This window comes from Contarinia nasturtii, unplaced genomic scaffold (assembly GCF_009176525.2).
Source record: "Contarinia nasturtii isolate CC-2019 unplaced genomic scaffold, AAFC_CNas_1.1 Cnas_scaffold_350, whole genome shotgun sequence".
Taxonomy (NCBI): Eukaryota; Metazoa; Arthropoda; class Insecta; order Diptera; family Cecidomyiidae; genus Contarinia; species Contarinia nasturtii.
Window position 1 is genome coordinate 2726063 of NW_022197705.1, and position 18167 is coordinate 2744229.

An 18167-nucleotide genomic window follows, 5' to 3' on the forward strand; every position below is an offset into this window, starting at 1 on the left:
GTAATGTAAGTGAGTGTGTGGGCATAGTTGATTTTTTGTATTGAATGTCCTTTGCGATCTTTATTTATAATAATATATAATTTGCGTTTTATTAATTCTTCATTTCTGTTGATGTCTATTCTAGATGTGTATGCAATAGAATAATAATAAAAAAAAATAATTCTTAATTTTATTCATAGTACGAGGAGTTTATTAAGTGCAAATCGAAAAATAATAATAGTAATAATCATAAAAAATAATTAATTTGCTAAGAGCAATATATGCATGTGTGGGCAATGGATTGCGTTGAGTTTTATTCCAAGGGAATTTCGAAGAAAACAAAATTACATAAATTAAAATTGAGAATTAAGGTAGAAAATAATTTCGTTTATTGGTTTTCATTTCTTTTAATCGCAACTATTTCAATTTGTTTTAATTTTTAGTTCTTCCCCAAAAGCGAAGAATAAAAATGATAACAGACACTCTCCAGTGTATGTTCGTGATGCGGCAAAGAGAAGTAAAACTGGCACCTAAAATCTATTTCTGTATTTTTCATTTTTATATCTTTCTCTTTGCTATTGGTGCAATTGATGTCTCTGTCAATCTTTATAAATGTATTAATTTGTTTTAATGTAGAAATTTTTGTTGTTGGCTGAGCACTTCAGGTATTGTATTTTATGTAAAAAAGTAAATTCCGATTTGTTTTTCATTATTTCTGTTTATCTCTTTTACTTTCTCTCACAAAAATAATTCGTTCTTTGCCATTTTACATCCTTTGCTCGCTACTGATTTTCTTTCTATCTCTATTTCTATTTTTTTTATTTATTTAATTAATCATTGTTGATGTTACTGATGTTGAAAACCACACTTTCCGTTCTTTCAATTGAGAGAGTTCCCGCTTGAAATGTGATGGCATCTTTACGACATTTAATTCATTTACACGAATCATGTGTGTGTGTGCATTTTTTTTCTTATTGCATTTATTGCGGATATAATAGAATAATTGTCGCAATAAAATTATAAAGCTCAGATTGCATAATTTTTTTTTTCTTCTATCGTTTTGTCGATCGAATTATTATTTTGTTTACGATAATTTTTGTTTAAATTAAATTAGAATAGTTAAAAGTGTATTTATCCATTATATTTTATGAACAAAACAATTTGATTATATTTTCATTTTATTTGTTTAAATTAAAGAATATCTTTTGATCTTATTGATCGGTTTCATTTCCATTTGAATAGACTTATCGAATTAAGAAGACAGAAAAAACATAAACGAATTAGAAATTGAAATTGAATTGATTTTTTTTTAAATTAATAGGATGCAGTTATAGTGCAAATAGTTTTGGCTCGATACATATGTATTTATTTTCTTGTGTTTTTTTTTTCTAATTTAATTTCTTAGATTTTTTCTTCTTTGCCATTAAATTTTTACTCAAAATCATTTTTCATTCTCATTTTAATGAATTCTCTTTCATCCAAGATTTTTTATGTTTTAAATATTTTTTATCATTTTTGAATTACAGTAAAAATATGTATAATTTTCCATTACTACGTTTGTATATAAAAATTGCTTCGAAATTCGTCAAATTTCATATATAATAAAATCAATGTGGAGTAAAATCACGGCGAAAATCAATAAAACGATTTCTTTTTTTTTTTGTATGTCTTGCACTTTTTATCATCTCTCTCATCAACATTTAGAAAAAAAAAAACATTTGTCGCAAATACGCAAATCAAATCATTTGCTGGGTTTTTTTCTTTCTTTTTTTTTTTTGGCCAACAACTAAAATACAGTTGTACCGAATTTCAATTTTTTGATTGACACAGTGATTTCTACAAAAAACATATTCATCCAAATGTAATTTTATCATTGCTTCAAGTCTTTTGCATGTTTATTTTATTATTGAAAAGACACAAGACCTTCGTTTCAAATTTGCAAAAGATTAACAAAATGTGAAAAATGTCTGTTGCACATCGATAAGATTTGGAAATGAGTGATTTTATTCTTTATGTCATTTGGTTTTAGTTTTTTATAAGTCTGCATTATAGTCCAAAGTGAAAAATAATTATTATTTTTCGTTTTTATTATGATTATCGGAGCATTTGATAAAAAACCCGTTGTTTTGGGGTGGAACATATGATACATTTTGTCGGAAATTCGTCGAATGGTTGGTGTTGACGTTTTGGTGTGTATATGATATTTTAGACAGATTTTGAATGAGAAAACAAACACTTTGAAACATTTTTTTTTGTCGTTCGTTCGTTAAACATATATAATTATTAAGATTTTGAAGACAATTACATTACATTGTATTTTTTTTTTGTTTTAATTTTTTTTTAAATAATATTAACATGTATATGGATATCAAAGATATATATTAGCCTTTCAAGTAATACATTCGAACTGAACGTTAATTTTTTTTAATTAAATTATTTTTGTCTGTTTAAATTTGGAGTTGAGACAAGCATTCGCAATGCTAGTTTTTATGTGTATGTAAGAGTGATTTCGTGAGGTCACTCTATTACCATTTTCATCATTCATTTTTTCTTCTTCTTTGTTTTGTGTTGGATCGCAATTTAATAATAAAATTTGTTCGAGTGGTAGCTAATAAAAGTCATCAATCATGATAGAAATCGGCACAATTTTTTCAAAATCAGTCGTGTGATTGTGTCAAATGAACTGTCTTCAAGCTTATCGAAAATATTTCGTGAGAAGAATTGTATCGATTCCCATTTTGATATTTTTATTTGAATTTGATAAATAACACGGTCTTTTATGGACTCTTACAAATTACGACTAATGCAACTGCAATGCCTGTGCTCGCGTACACCAATGACGGTATATAAATACATCAGCATTGCAGCAAGACAGCGTTGCGGCAAGTGTGACATTTGAAAATTTTGTGTGAAATTGTTAGTCGTATCTTTGTATTAAATATACTTTTATTTTCTTAATTGGATGTTATTTTTCTCGTGTGTCATATTTTGTGTGTGTGTGTGTGTGTGTATATTATTCGGCGGAAAAAAATGAAAACGGATTTAGAGTCGGTTTGCGATTGAAATGTGACGTTTTTTTTAAATATACGTTTTTTATATATGTATATACGAACTTTAATACAAATTGATTAATTGTAATGCTTTTATGTGAATGTGTCCGAAATGAAAAAAATGGTCGTAAATGAATCCGTTAATATTGAATTGAAATTTGATCAATGTTTTTATTTGACATTCATGCTTGTTTTAATATGTGTCAATGTTACGTGTGAATATTAAGTTTCCTGGGTTTGGTTCAATTTTACTTGATTCAAAAATAAACTAACCAAAACAGATAAAAAACCCTACAAAACAAAAACAAAAATAACTAAACGCACGATTTGTTATAATCAGTTAATAAAATGTGTTCCGACATCAATGTAAAAATCGTAATTGCTATCAAATTAGACATTTATTTACAGACATTTAAAAATTTTTGATGAAATGATATTCCAATCGCTACGAATGTTCTTCATCTGTCGTTGAATTCCGTGAATTTTCGTGTTGTTTTTGTTGTTGATTCGATTGTTGTTGCTGTTGCTGCTGATGCTGTTGCGGCGATTGTGGCAGTTGCTGTTGTTGTGTGGCAGGCTTCAAGTGATTGTTGGAATTACATAAAACGCTGTACACCGAATCGACTTTGCTAAGTTTTTCAAACAATGGTATCAAATCGAGTAGCTCGGAATCGGTGACATCGTCAAACCATGATTTCACTGGAACGGCATTGTCTGGATGAAATATATAACTGGCCGGTGAATTATCGACGATAACAATTTTCTGTAAATCACGTCCCAATTTATTTAAATCTTTAACATAATTGCCACGATGATAAACGCACGATTCACGAAATAAACGCGCTCGAAATACACCAGATTTATCAAGTAAATCGGCTACAGGATCGGCATACGTTGCCAATGATGCGGTGAATAATACACATTCATACAGTTCGCCCATTTTCTGAAGAAACGTATCGACATGGGGCCGTTTTAGTACATACACCTGATGAACGGTGCCATCGATTTCAACAGGCACAATAAAATCGGCATTTGCAATTGGTTTGAAGCTACTATGTACTAATGTTTCATCTAAATCAATGACCATGCACTTCTTATTTGTGTCTGAATGTCGTACTTGGGGCAGTAAATGTTTCTGTGGTCGCTGTAGTGGTGGCGGTGTTGTTGTGCCATCGATTGGCGTTCCACTTTGGCTTGACTTTGATACATTTCGGCGCCAACAACAGAATATCGATCGGAGAATACCACGATCCGGCCGTTTCAATATATCTATTTCGATGAAATCCTCTTTGTCAGTTGAATTTGCATTCAATTGCTCATCTTCACGGGATACCTGCGTTATGATAGACGTTGCGTCCATTGAAATAAGCTCAGTGTTTATTTTGCGGCAACTGTGGATGAGATTTGGTGATTTTGTTGTTGTTTGCTTTTTTAAAAAAAATTATTGTAGTTATTAATCGTAGCTGTTGTTCGTTTTCCTTATTCACAACTGATGATGATGATGGAACCTTGTAAATTGGGCTTTGTTTTGATTTTTTATTGTCGACTTCGTCGCTTTACTGATTTCTATTCAGTATTAGATTAAATACGTATTTGTCTGCGTATATGTCGTAGTCGCGTTTTTTATTTTAACACTATTTCGTTCGAAATAAAATAAAATCTCTCTCTCTGTTTATTCGTTTGCGTGTGCAATATTCGTCGTCTTTTTTTCGCCAGTGGAATCTTGAGCACCTGATGCTTTTACTTCTCTGTGTGTATTTTAACTGTATGTTTGTTTACTCTACATCGATATATCGTGTACTTTTTGTTTATTTTTTCTTCCTTGTCGATGCAAACACTTTAGAATATTACTTGAATTCCGCTTACGAATGGTGGTCACGAAACGAAAAATTATGACTTTTGGTTTTAGTTGTTGTTGTTGTTGTTTTTATATGTGTGTTCGCGTGTGTGCGATTTAATTGAATAGCAATTGTAACGAAACGAAATAAAATTAAAGACACAAACGAAATGCACAAAAATAATTAGAATTTATGATATTGAAAATGACCTTTAACACTACCGAAACTCGACCATTCACATTGTACGTCTCTTATTGGCGTTCGGTTCTTTATGTCGTTCTCAATGCTTCACTTTTTTCGTTTTTTTTTTTTTTCTCTTCAACTGAGCGTATTCAATTGAAAATATGTGTTTCCTTTGGACTGTGTTATGATCGTATGTTGCCAATTTTGTATGTATTTTATCGTAATAGAAATGTGTGTATGGCTTTTGAGTAGTTTCACATTAATAATCAGCGGACTGCAAATTGTCCAAACGTTTTTGCTTCATTATTTGATTTCGTTTCAAGTCTCTCTCACTTTAAAGTTTCACATTAAACCGAGAAAAAAATAAATAATAAACTTGTCTCTTTGCTTTTTTCTTTATCGTTGTTGCTATCGTTTACTGTTTTCTTTATTTTATCTTGACTTTTCCATGAAACATTCAATGAAAAACAATCAGATGATGACATAAACCATTTTCGATAATGAATTCCAATTCGTACACACAACGCTCAGTAATAATTTCACTTTACTTTATACGAACGAGCAGTGTTGTGTTGTTAAGTAGGAGCATATAGGCGCGCGTATTATTGTTTCTTATTTAGTTTTTTTTTCTCTGTCTCTCTCTATCTTTGTTTCTCACTTCACTGAGCTCATTCAATCAATTGTTTCTGTATGTTTAATGCTGTATGATTTGTTCTAATTCCAGTGCTTGCTTCGCCAAAATCAACCCATTCACATTTATTAACTCGCATATTTTTTTCCTCTTCTCTCGTTGTCTTATGTCCAAATGTATGTTTGAAATGCTGTATAAATTTTATAAACTTTTTTTTTTCGCTTCTTTCAATTTGATTTTTTTCTTGTTGCTTTCAATATATTTTGTTTTTTATTTTTCTTTCCGTACGTTCGTCTGTTGACACACACACGTTTGCATACATCTATACACGTGAAATGGCTATTTATATGCATACACAACCACACGTTGACTGTGTGGCTAATTTTATGATTGAGTTAAAATCGTGTATCTAATTTAAAATCTGCACCGTAGTAATATATGTATATAGTTTTCGGGAACAACAACTTTTTAGTTCGGTTGATTTGTCTTATTTCATGCAGCCATCAGCCAGTATTTACTATTTTATTGCATTTTATTGACGACTTGTACAGACACCAGACCGAATAAAAAACGACTTTGTCAAAAAATATATATTTCACAATAAAAAAAAAGAAAGAATTGAATTTTTGTTCCTTCTCTTCTTTCTTTCTCTCTCTCACTCTCTTTCTCTCACAGACTGTTTCGACACATTTCGTCTTTTTGATATGAACATGTATATAAAACTTATATTGTGTACCGAATTTTCACTTTCAACGATACTATTTTGGCTTTCAAGTGGCTTCTCAACATTTGAACTCAAAAATGAACGAGAGACGAGCGACGAAAAATAAAAAGCAAATGAAAAAAATGGCTTATAAAATATTTTTGTTATATATTCGACTGTGCTGTCAACTTGCCAATAAATATATGTTCGTTGTTGCTGTCAACTTGCGTAGTTTGTACCCTATTGGTAAAAAATTGTACAATAAATACGATGAATAATCTGGGCGCGGCGCTGATACTTTGGCGCTCGACATTCTTTGTTCAGTTATTTAAGACTTTTTCGCATTTTATTTTTCCATTTCATGGGCAACAATATCGTTGAAAAAATGAAATTAAGTCGAATTATTTTTAAATGTTTATTGTTTAAAATTTCTTGGAAATATAATTCTACGTGATTTATTCCATTATAAGAGAATGTGCATATCACGCTACACTCTTATACGGAATATAACAAAATACTCAATAGGGTAAAAGTTCAATGTTATGACGAGTGATGGCGTTGCGACATGCAATTGGAACATTTTGAATTGTCAACAAGCATTTTTTTTCTTTCGTTGCATGCACAATTATTATTGAAGTACAAAATCCGCAATCGATTGTGTGTAAAATGAATGTATTTTTCGACTGAGCTCAGCGCCAATTTTCCGGGATGAGCTTATTGGTCCGATTGCTGATCTGCGAATTGGTATATCGGCCAAAAGCAATGGGCCATTTGCATTATTGGATTCATAGGCCTGCAACGATATTTTTTCTCTTAAAAACATGTTGACATTCTCTTAGACACTTGTTTTACCTCAATCAATTTGGAAGCAGTTGGATATTTTTGAATTATTGCTTCAGCCGTATCCAGTGTGACCGTTGGAAATTTACACAAATGATTTTTCCACAAATTCGTCAAGCCGATATTATCCTTAACTCGTACACAGTCTTTGTTGTCATTTGCCAAATAAAAATTTTGTCCCGACATTTTCTCTTCGCGCTCTTTTCTACAATTAGAAACAACAAATTTAACAAAACCTCTGATTAATCGTGACATTATAGTTACTTGTATGGTTTTTCGGCGATGCTTTTGCTAAACTGTAAGAATACTTGGGCAACATCTTCAGCAGTATCCAACAGTCGATGGCTGATGTTATGTAGTAATTGTAGTTCAGTCAGCGCTGTTTCAAAAGCGGTTCGACCAATATTTGCACGATTATTACGACAATACTCCTTCAGACCGAATATCATTAACGACAATTTTTTTCCCGGATAAATATCAGCAATTGTTTTGATATGATCGACCAGATTATGACTGATGCTGTATGAATTGAGCTCAGAAGCTGTCATTATGTGTAACAAAATATCTTCATCTTGGTATTTCTCGTCCAAGCACATCTGGGTTCAACAGGTTTTTTTCGTCATAAAATTAGTAAATAGGTTTGGTCACAGAAAAAATAAAATTACCTCATTGTTTGTCCCCTTCAATGTTTGCTGAACAGAACGTTGCCAAAAAATTGTTCTGGGAATGGGAGCATTAACCAGTTTATAACCTATATTTGCTGAGGCCAGAATTTTTGATCCAATCATCTCATTCGTTAGATCTTCATCGATGATCGCTTGAACGTACTGCAAGACAATTTAAACCATACTATTAAGTCAGACAATTGTTAATATTTCTATTTACCTTCAAACATTCGCCCGGCTTATTTCGTTTTTCCGCCTCAAGTATGGCTTTTTTTTCTAAACGATGTAAATTTTTGTCGATTTTTTTATCCATTGCTTGCGATGTTCCAGCACAAGAAAAGAATAGGGAAACAAATGTGCGATTTGTTTATATGTTTTGATTACAATGTTTGACAGCTACATAATGGTTTGAATGTGCGATCCTAACTCAATCTGTGTGCAATGAACAATAACCATTACTGGAATTCAGTCAAATAAAAGAAATATTTTCAAAGTACAAAAAACAAAACGTTTAAATCAATTTTATTCTTAGAATTATTTCAACAACAGGTAATTAAGGCTATTTTTCACAGCTCCATAAAAAATATTTTTTTCTTTGCATATTTAGTTAACAATTTTAAGTTTTGACAATCACAGGTCAGTGTATGAAATGAAATGTATGTTTGGATATCAACAGTTCCATTGCTTCTATTATTGTAGGGGTGTCATCAACATTTTGTTGGTATTACCTAAAATGCTGTACACCGAATCGACTTTGCTAAGTTCTTCAAACAATGGTATCAAATCGAGTAGCTCCGAATCGGTGTCATCGTCAAACCATGATGTAATCGGAACGGCGTTGTATGGATGAAACGTATAGCTGGCCGGTGAATTATCAGCGATGATAACCTTTTGTAAATCACGTCCCAATTTATCCAAGTCTTTAACATAATTTCCACGATGATAATCGCACGATTCACGAAACAAACGCTCTCGAAATACTCCACATTTGTCAATTAAATCGATTATTGGATCGGCATACATGGCCAATGATGCGGTGAATAGTACACATTCATACAGTTCACCCATTTTCTGAAGAAATGTATCAACATGGGGTCGTTTTAGTACGTACACCAAGTGAACCATGCCATCGATTGGAACCGGTACAACAAAATCAGGATTCGAAATTGGTTGGAAACTGCTATGTATTAATGTTTCATCTAAATCAATGACCATGCACTTCTTATTCGAGTCTGAATGTTGTACTTGCGACAATAAATGCTTTTGTCGCCGTTTCAGTTGTGATTGTTTGGTTGCGCAATAGATTGGCGACTCTTTGTGGCCTGACTTTGGTGCATTTTGGCTCAAACAACTGAAAAACGATGGACGACTATGACGGTTTGATGGTTGATTCAATATGAAATGCAATGGCTCATTCGTTTGTATTGATTCACTGGCCTAAAATAAGCAACAATATTCACATTTTACCATCAAGTATATTGTTTTACCTTAAGTTTTTACCGTTTTGCTGGTTTTATTTCGTTTTCTCGCACCAAGTTTTATTTTTTTCTTTAAACGATACCAATGCTTATTGGATTTTTTGTCCATTTGAGGTGTCAGTTCAAACAATTCTTGTGGGAGAAACAATGTTTTGCTGAATAAAAATGCTTTTTTCGGGGACGCGGCGGAATGCTTCTTTTTTTACCGTAGATCGAAGTGTACAACTTGTTTTGATTCAAATATTTTGACAGCTTGCGATTTGTTCAAATTGAATGTTTGGAGGGGCGTTCATAGCACCATCTGTGTGCATTAAATTAAAACTTTACTTTGTATTCAGTGAAATAAAAGAGACGTACAATTTAAAGTAGCAAAAATAGAAAAACGATTAAATTAATTTTATTATTTAAATTATTTCAATAACATTTTATGGAGGTATAACAGATCAGTATAAATATATATTTTTAAAAAATTTCATCGAATGGACATCAATTTCTATTCCTCCATTTCGACATCTTCATCTTCGCTCTGACATTCATTCCATTGCTTAACAAATGACGATGCTGGCTTTTTCATAATCTATAAAAATCAAAATTATTTTACATCTTTCTACATAGCAGCGATTGAATTTATTTACCTTTGCCACCCATTCCAAGCAATCCTTCTTATTGAATTCTAAATCGGCACGAGGACCCCAGCTGTACTCGAATCTTCAAAGAAAAATTCATAATTTTTGAAATAAGTTCAACAAAAAGAATTGAATCAAAACTAACTTATCATCCATGTTGGTATTTTCCATTTCAATCTTTTCCTTTTTTAAGTACATTTGCTTGACAAATGGTTCGGTGATGAGCGTTCTGAAGTTGCCAAAATATTCGTGTGGTTCTTCTTCAATGTCTAGCTTTTTTAAAAAACCAAATAAAACCGCTTCCATGACTTTACCGCCTTTCATAAAAATGTACGACAATACGATGAACAATAAACGCAACTCTTCACGTTGGTTTACCGTAAGATTGGCTGCTGATTGACCTGTTAGCTCCGTTGTAACCAAATAGCATTTGCCGGTTTTTTCTTTGATTTCATTTAATTGATAACCATACACCTGAAACAATAGTGACAATAATCAATATAAAAAGAAATTTTCGTAAATGTTTGATCAATTAAGTGAAATTGGTTGACTTACATCGCTTAAAATGTCTTGCACCTCGGGCAATAGCCGTACAAACATTTTTTGTTCACCTTGTAAACACTTTCGCACAATGTCGGCACTCTTGATTGGTGTTTTCTTTGATGACATATTCAAGATATAGCGAATCATTGAGTTTTTCATCGATTTCAGCTCACCTTGCTGTGTTTGGGCTTGCCCACGTGGTGCCATTTTTCCGATTATTTTATTAATTCGATATCGATTGGAAATTCGTTTGGTGCAATATTAACCGTACTATGGCGCGAAATAAAGTGACTTGCTGCACAAAACAAAACAAAATAACACACATAGCTGTCATCATGCTGTGTGTTTTGAATCGTGCAGGGCTGGCCAAATCAAATGAACTTGAAGATAAAAACGAGTACCTTGAAATAGTAATTGATGACAAATCAAAATGAACCAGGAATCAATGAGAGTAGGATTTGGAATCAAAGATGATTTTAAAAAAAAAAATCTCAATTTTCAAATATTCTAGATTAAATTGAAAAGAGAACAAATTAGCAATCACAAATAAAATACATTGAAAGAGCAATGGGTAACCCTGACGAAAAAAAGGTTGCCATAGGTGATGTTTATGAAATGTCTGATGCAGTGAAAATTCTACACCTAAGCATAGCACAACACACTTCAACAAATACAATAAATTACTGTACAAGAGATCATCGTATACATCAATGAGTTGAACCAAAATTAAAACATTCTTCATTATTGTTTTGCCTTTTCCCATTCGATTCGTCAAAGTTTTGCTGTGGCTGTAAGTCGAAAGTAGTGGATTTTGTTTTATTTGCTCGTTTTATTTCGATGTATGTTTTATATTTTTTTTCTCTTGTTTTATGCAAAATATCTAATTAGTTATTTGCTATTGTGTGTTGTTGCAATTTTTTCTTCTTCGGTTTGCATCTAATTTTAATGCAGTGTAATTGGAAATGATATTTATTTCTCTTTTTTTTCAATGTCTGTAAATTTCTTTTCTGAATAGACAGAGAGTTTCGTTATGTTCATTGTGTCATCGTTTGTACGTGAGCTTTAAGTGAGTGAATTGCTTAATTTCTTTTCTTTCATTATTGAAATTCCTATGCATTTTCAATGTTATATTTCTTGGTCGGTGATGTGACATGATCATTCTTTATCAATTACTGATTTTCAAGTTCAACATTTTTTTTTTTTAATTTTTTGCAGGAGTGTGAGTTCAAATCACAGCAACGACATCAGTGTAGATTTGTTACGTGTTTTGTGATAATAATAATAATAATCGTGCATGTGAATCATCGTCCGTTTGTTTGCGTTTACAAATACAGTCGACGTAAATGTCTAATTGCAAAGTGTCATTTTAGTAAATAGTGTCCATATCAATCGCAAATACAACGACGGAATAAAACACTTATCGCAAACATACACATACAAACCGGACATAATTGATTTTGTTTTTTTTTCGCTCGCTCGGCTTGTTTTGAATTACGTGCAAATTGATCGAATCTATTGAAAATGTGGAGTCCAACACACATTCAAGTTACAGGTATTAGAATAGAAACGTTTTTTTTATTCATTAAATTCTTCGATTAGAATCGGTGATTGAATTGTATGATGAATTGTCGTCGTGTCAACTAGAATCAAATAAGATTGATCAAATCCGTGTGCATCGCGTCACATTTCACAAAGAAACGAAGAAAGATATAGAGAGAATGAGAATTTCAATAAGCGTTTCATCGACCTATTTTTTTATTCGTTTGCCGCGCTATTCATTTTAATGTGTACCTATAAAAAGAGATCATGCGCTACAGCAAGCACCATTCATTCTCGTGATGATCGTATTCTTTTGTTCTACTTAAATTCGTTAAAGTGTTGCTAAAATCCGTTACGTTTCGTATTTATGTTTTATTTTATAAAAATGTGCAAAACAATTCCCAAAACAAACACACACACAAGCAAACACATTTACAAATTTGGCTGTGACCAAAATTTCATTGGCAATGCGTGCGATCTGTCCATACCAATTACTCATTGTATTCACTCGGCCTTTTTTTGAAAGTAAAAAGAATTTTTTCCATTGAGATTCAGCGATAAACAACTGAAAAACAACAACAATAACACTAACCACAACAAGACGAACGAATGATGACGGAAAAGAAAGAGAAAAAAATGTACACCAAGCATGTTCTATGTGTACATAATAAAATATGCAAATAATGTTACGCGAAACTGTTTTTTTTTTTTTCGTTTGACTTTGGAGTGCGCTGAAGTTCACCGAATTCACTATTTAATTGAATCAGTGGATAATTTCAAGTGAACATCATCTGAATGATTGAATAAAAGTAGCAAATAATTTCAAATGTTTAATATTTTTTTATGTTTTCTCATTTATTTCTCTTTTTTAGTTTTAAGTGCAAAAGGTTTGCTGACAAAAGGTAAAAATGGCACAAACAACTGTTTCGTCACGATTGCATTGGGAAAGGAAAAGTACCAAACATCGATCAAAGAAAAAGCCATACAAAATGTTGAATGGCGTGAAGAATGTGAATTGTATGTAAATCTACCTCTTAATATAATTAATTACGATATTCATTGAACTTCATTAAAAGAAAATACATCGTTTGAACTGTAATAATAATTTTTCAGAACAATTCCGGAGCGTGGTAATCGTGCTGAATTGGTGTTAACATGTTTGCACCGTAACAATTTGGGTATGGATGAATTCTTGGGTCAAGTAACACTTCCGCTAAATGAGATGGATGCCTACGAACGGCCAAGATCCCGTTTGTATAAATTACAAAGTAAACCGGGCAAAGATAAAAAGGATAAAGAGCGTGGAGATTTGGAGGTTCGTGTTGCGTTCACCGTTAAGGCTGGTTCATTGACCGATTTGAGTAAAAAAGAGAAGAACAAATCATCCACGCTGGGCTTAGGTGGCAGCCTATTAAGTTTGAATACGCTGGAGAAGCGAAAGAGTTTAAAGAAATTCGCCAAATCGATTGGTTCGAAAATGCACATCAGTAGCAAGAAGAAGGATAAAGACACTGATTCGATTTCAAGTAGTGTATCTAGTTTGAGTATGACCGGTAGTAATCGTTTTGATGATAGACGATTTGAAGGTACTCAAGCACGTGGCGATGCTGATCCGGGTGTGATTAGTGAAGACGACGATGAATTTGCTTTTGACAATTTATCGAATAAAAGTTCGGCCAGTTCAATAAATTTGAAGTCGAAAACATTACAAAATACACCACAAGCACCATCGCCACTTGCTCGTCAATCGTATTCATCATCATTTGCCAATGTAAATATGGTCGTTGATGATGAACCACCACGAATTACCGCACCAAAACCAGAAGTGGCAAAACGACAATCACTCCAAGTCGATGAATGGGAAACAAAATTGTACGGTAAAAATGTAGATGCAATGACCGATTCACTTAAAAGGCGATCATGGGAACCACAAAAACGAGTTGAACAATCGAATCCATTTGATGAAGAAAACGAAACCAAACAATCAACATTGAACAATTCAAATCCATTTGACGACGATATCAATACAAATCCATTTGATGAGACTACACAAAATGATATTATCGATAGTGTACCGCAAAAAACCTATGAATTGTCATCGACATTGCCACGCGATACATCGCATAAGGAAAAGAAAGAAAAATCTGAAAAACGTTTTACAAATAAATTAAAGTACTTCCGAAAAGACAAACACAACGATGCTTCGGACGAAGTACATTCAAACAAAAATACACCAAATCAACAACGTCAATTTGGCGAACGCATTATTGTCGGACATGAGAATGATATTCTCGGTCATAAGACGGTTGAAGTACCGCCGGCATTGTTGAAAAAATATGAAGGGAAATCGAGAGAAGTAAGTTGACATAAAAAAATTAACCTTTTTTATTAAATATAAATCAAATATTTATATTTATTATACGATTTCGTGATTCGTTTTTTCTTGCAGGAAATGATTCTATTAGCAAATTCTTTGGAGAATGAAGTCAAATCACAGAAGAACAAAATGAAAGAGATGGAAGACTATTTAGACAATTTGCTATTGCGTGTGATGGAAACACATCCGAAAATCTTACAAAATCCATATCGAATGCAATCATCAGTTAAAAGGTATTTTTTATTCATTTTTCATTTTTGTAAAAATTGATTGATTTTCAACTTTTTCAACATTTTCGGGAAATCTTCCAGCATTCGTTTTTTATTAATTAATTTTTGTTTTGTATTCAACAGTGGTTGAAGCGTCGTCATCATTGGACACGTTATAGAATAAAGAGCCTTTTGTCCGTTCCAAGTTTACACATACTCGCACGTAAAAATGCCGACATGAACAATAAACAACAAAGCATGAATTAATCGAATTAATTTTTATACACAAATACCTACACTGTTTTTATCCGAGTGGCCTTTTTACTAAAATTAATCAAAATAATTGTTGAATTTTGCTATTTTATAAAAAAAAATTATTAGCAAACTAGATGTAAAATAATTACTAATCGAATATTTTGTCTTTAAAACTCGAACAAATTGATTGAATCCAAGAATGCGCGCAGTTTATTTATGAAATCGCCTTATCAAAATCAAGTGTGATCAAAAACAACCTATATTGAACAAAAACCGAAATCGGGAATCTAAAGTATATATTTTTACACGAATCTTCACTAATTAGAAAATGCAACTGATTTTTTTTAGTCCAATTCTTATATTTGTAGATAATGTCTAATTTATTTAAACAAAATGGAAATTCATATGCGCGTTGAATTCTGGTTTTCTAACGATAGAAAAAAAAAATCAAGCATATATTGAACATATCTAATCATTATTTTTATTTTCTATCTCTCTTCGTATGTATATTTTTTTAAGAAATTCTAATAAGCGGTAAATTGTAATCTACTACACAACACATCCATTCCTTTTTCAAATAGATTGTTGAATTATTTGAAAATTATTTTATGAGAGAATAATTTGAAATAAAGGAAAATTTTCCACAAAGATTGCTTCTTTTATTCAAGCGATTTGTTACATAAAATTACAAATGTCACGTACGGATCTTTTATTTTTATCAACTCTCTGAAGATGTGAAGAGTAAGACTCATAATGCACGAATTCTAATGAAGTCAATTTCATCTTAATAATAATGTGCGGGATATGCAACGTCGAAAATTCGAACATAAAAGTCCACAAATAAAAAAATTTATAACCCTCTGGGATGCATTAATGTAATAGGAATGACATATGCATGGTAAGTTATACCAGCGACTAAAATGAACACAGAACTGTAGCTTGAGATTGCATAATGAATGAAGCATTTTTTAAATGCGAACAAGGTGGGTATTTATGAATGAATTTATATCAAAAATAAACTTTTGAAAAAAATATTAACAAAACTGTCTTAGAAAAAAGCGTCCGACGGATTGACAATTAATCTAAGTCATTTGGACGTGTATCTTTGGGCTTTATTAAAAAAAAACACGAAAAAACTCACCAATAAGATTCAAAATAGAATTGCCTATTCTTTTTTTTATCAAAATTCATTTTGTAATCTTTTATAACTCAACATTTTACCAATAAAACTTCATCTACATTTATTCATTTTTTTAAAGGAAGATATACTTTAAAAGGTTGTCTTTTCATTTAACACATTCGTATCAGTGTCGTAAGTATTTCTAATTTAGTCCCTGCGTGGAGATCATAAAAGGAACCTAGTAATTTTGTGTGCGGTTGCAGAAAGAGTCGTTTGATCTTCACATTTGACTATAATCATTTTTGTTATCATGAAAATCCGCTCTCAATAAAACAAAGCTAACGGAATAAACACAAAGATGATGACGAGTGAAAGAGAGAAAAAAATGGCGAGCAAAGAACGAAGTGAATCAAATGAGCAAATATTTACTATGAAATTTTCCAAAGTTTATAGCCCATACCGAACGTGCATTCGATAAATGTGTTATTAGTTTATATTGTGCTTATCAACGGCATGTTTTGGCACAGTTATCGCTGTTAGACAAAAGCGATTATATTTCCCGCCCGCGTTCACGACTTAGAATATCTCAATAAAATGCGAAACACGACAAACCACTTGAATAAATGAAACATATAAAATTTCTAAACGAAAAGCGGAGCAAAAAGAATTGTATTTTTTTATCGCTTCAGACCACGCCAGAGAGAGGACATGACATTGCAAAAGCAGCCATTTTATGACACTGAATATGTCGAATAAGACAAAAATCTATTTATTGGAAAAATTGTATCTTGCGGCACCGTTTGATAATAAAAGAGAAAAAAAAAATAAATACGAACTACGTACCGGCTGTTTGGAATGATGAGATTACATCAAAAGTCTGTCACAAAAATGGGATTTTTTTCTCTCCCTTTTTCTGTGCATTTGCCATTGTTATCCGATATGAAAGCGTATAATAATAATGCAAGAGGTTGCTTATGGTTCCATCCCCCATGTTTTGCAAAGATGGCGTATATACAATTTAATTTACTAAATCAACAATAAAATCGAACTCAGATCAATAAACTTCAATGGCTGACTCTCGCTCTATCTCTCTCTCTCTTCCGCTCTCCTTTTCTCTGTTTGCCGAATTGAACACATCACATTTTAATGATGTTGATTCGCTTTGACAAAGTTTTATTTCGTTGAATTCGTTCGTACAACCAATTGTACGTTTTTATTTCATCAAATGGACGATGATTCATCGTTCCCGGGGTGATGAACCTAAATTGGCAAGTCTCTTGAATATTTAATTGGAACCATAAATTCGATGAAAATAAATTCAAACGAAATTTATTCGCATCTTCAATTGATTTACAACTTGACCGAAGAAGCTAATTTTCTGTCCAACAAAAAAAAAACTCTCGTTTGAGAATGAACGGAATGATGATATGTATATGCGTGCAAAACAGTCTGAAATTGTTGCTTCTGTTTCATGGTAACTGTCTATCGCTTCATGGTTGCATAAGTTGAAATTGGAAAACAAAAATATTTATTGCATCAAAAAAATGTTGCTTCGAAGAAATACTGGGCAATAAAAACGTTGCATCGAGGCAAACAAAGAAACTGGAACAACAGCCGATGCGAACCAAATCTTCGATCCGATGTTACGCTCCACGGGTGAAAAAAACAAAACAAAAACTGAAGATCAGAAATCAACGTAAGTAAGCCGCTTTTGACCACATAAAAATATTTGTATTTTCAGTTTTGATGCAGTTTTTTTAGAAAAGAAAATCGAAACAGATTTCTATAGATTTTATGACTGGATCATAAAACCACAGTTGCTTTTAGTTTAAATATATGTTCACTTTCGGTTTTGTTCTCTATTCATTCGTCATGTGTGATTTATTTCGTTCGTTTCAATGTCAAGAATGCATGACAAGCAAATGCCACGAATGTGTTCGATATCAAAGAGACGAAAAAGAAGAAGAAAAAAGTGTTAAATTTCGGAAGAAGCTCTTGGCTTGATTTTTATGCTTTGTTTGTTGGTGCATACATGCGGCACGCATTTTCTTGAACCCGGTCAATGTTTGCATATTTGTTGACGATTCTCGGTGAAACGGAAATATTAACCAAATCTTCTGATGTATTCAAG

At 32.1% G+C, this 18167-nt stretch overlaps 5 protein-coding genes across 8 annotated transcripts; 1 reads left to right on the top strand and 4 right to left on the bottom strand.

Moving 5' to 3' along the window:
- Window positions 1-3180: 3180 nt before the first annotated feature.
- On the bottom strand, window positions 3181-6557 carry LOC116337932 (carboxy-terminal domain RNA polymerase II polypeptide A small phosphatase 1). Its single transcript, XM_031762907.1, has one exon. The coding sequence runs from the start codon at window positions 4387-4389 to the stop codon at window positions 3475-3477; it is 915 nt and encodes a 304-aa protein (XP_031618767.1). The 5' UTR covers window positions 4390-6557; the 3' UTR covers window positions 3181-3474.
- Window positions 6558-6818: 261 nt separating this feature from the next.
- On the bottom strand, window positions 6819-8320 carry LOC116337931 (crossover junction endonuclease EME1). The gene is made up of 5 exons (XM_031762906.1): window positions 8110-8320; window positions 7890-8051; window positions 7489-7820; window positions 7237-7429; window positions 6819-7177 (listed from the first exon to the last, which is right to left on the bottom strand). Exons 1-5 carry the CDS (start codon window positions 8200-8202, stop codon window positions 7013-7015), a joined length of 945 nt encoding a protein of 314 aa, XP_031618766.1. The 5' UTR covers window positions 8203-8320; the 3' UTR covers window positions 6819-7012.
- A 54-nt stretch (window positions 8321-8374) lies between these two features.
- On the bottom strand, window positions 8375-9599 carry LOC116337934 (carboxy-terminal domain RNA polymerase II polypeptide A small phosphatase 1-like). Its single transcript, XM_031762908.1, has 2 exons — window positions 9390-9599; window positions 8375-9326 (listed from the first exon to the last, which is right to left on the bottom strand). Exons 1-2 carry the CDS (start codon window positions 9474-9476, stop codon window positions 8580-8582), a joined length of 834 nt encoding a protein of 277 aa, XP_031618768.1. The 5' UTR covers window positions 9477-9599; the 3' UTR covers window positions 8375-8579.
- A 149-nt stretch (window positions 9600-9748) lies between these two features.
- Window positions 9749-10845, bottom strand: LOC116338159 (non-structural maintenance of chromosomes element 3 homolog). Its single transcript, XM_031763247.1, has 4 exons — window positions 10549-10845; window positions 10139-10467; window positions 10003-10075; window positions 9749-9944 (listed from the first exon to the last, which is right to left on the bottom strand). Exons 1-4 carry the CDS (start codon window positions 10741-10743, stop codon window positions 9861-9863), a joined length of 681 nt encoding a protein of 226 aa, XP_031619107.1. The 5' UTR covers window positions 10744-10845; the 3' UTR covers window positions 9749-9860.
- Window positions 10846-11202: 357 nt separating this feature from the next.
- LOC116338184 (rab11 family-interacting protein 2) lies at window positions 11203-15383 on the top strand. Of its 4 annotated transcripts, none has more exons than XM_031763288.1 (7): window positions 11203-11326; window positions 11552-11602; window positions 11752-12088; window positions 12948-13092; window positions 13189-14431; window positions 14525-14685; window positions 14806-15383. In XM_031763288.1, the coding sequence occupies exons 3-7, from the start codon at window positions 12058-12060 to the stop codon at window positions 14810-14812; spliced, it is 1587 nt and encodes a 528-aa protein (XP_031619148.1). In that variant the 5' UTR covers window positions 11203-11326; window positions 11552-11602; window positions 11752-12057; the 3' UTR covers window positions 14813-15383. The 4 variants fall into 4 exon arrangements, with proteins under 4 accessions (XP_031619148.1, XP_031619147.1, XP_031619149.1 ...); XM_031763287.1 differs by having other exon boundaries at window positions 11232-11375; XM_031763289.1 differs by having other exon boundaries at window positions 11232-11375; window positions 11556-11602.
- Window positions 15384-18167: the final 2784 nt, after the last annotated feature.

Coding starts and splice junctions, on each gene's coding strand:
- LOC116338184 (XM_031763288.1), top strand. CDS start 12,058: ATGTGGAGTCCAACACACATTCAAGTTACAG. Junction 13,093..13,188: donor TGGCGTGAAGAATGTGAATT/GTATGTAAATCT, acceptor ATAATTTTTCAG/AACAATTCCGGAGCGTGGTA. Junction 14,432..14,524: donor ATGAAGGGAAATCGAGAGAA/GTAAGTTGACAT, acceptor TTTTTCTTGCAG/GAAATGATTCTATTAGCAAA.
- LOC116337934 (XM_031762908.1), bottom strand. CDS start 9,476: ATGGACAAAAAATCCAATAAGCATTGGTATCGTTTAAAGAAAAAAATA. Junction 9,327..9,389: donor GAAATAAAACCAGCAAAACG/GTAAAAACTTAA, acceptor TGCTTATTTTAG/GCCAGTGAATCAATACAAAC.
- LOC116337931 (XM_031762906.1), bottom strand. CDS start 8,202: ATGGATAAAAAAATCGACAAAAATTTACATCGTTTAGAAAAAAAAGCC. Junction 7,821..7,889: donor TGAAGGGGACAAACAATGAG/GTAATTTTATTT, acceptor TGTTGAACCCAG/ATGTGCTTGGACGAGAAATA. Junction 7,178..7,236: donor CTGCTTCCAAATTGATTGAG/GTAAAACAAGTG, acceptor ATATCGTTGCAG/GCCTATGAATCCAATAATGC.
- LOC116338159 (XM_031763247.1), bottom strand. CDS start 10,743: ATGGCACCACGTGGGCAAGCCCAAACACAGCAAGGTGAGCTGAAATCG. Junction 10,468..10,548: donor TGCAAGACATTTTAAGCGAT/GTAAGTCAACCA, acceptor CTATTGTTTCAG/GTGTATGGTTATCAATTAAA. Junction 9,945..10,002: donor GCTTGGAATGGGTGGCAAAG/GTAAATAAATTC, acceptor TGATTTTTATAG/ATTATGAAAAAGCCAGCATC.
- LOC116337932 (XM_031762907.1), bottom strand. CDS start 4,389: ATGGACGCAACGTCTATCATAACGCAGGTATCCCGTGAAGATGAGCAA.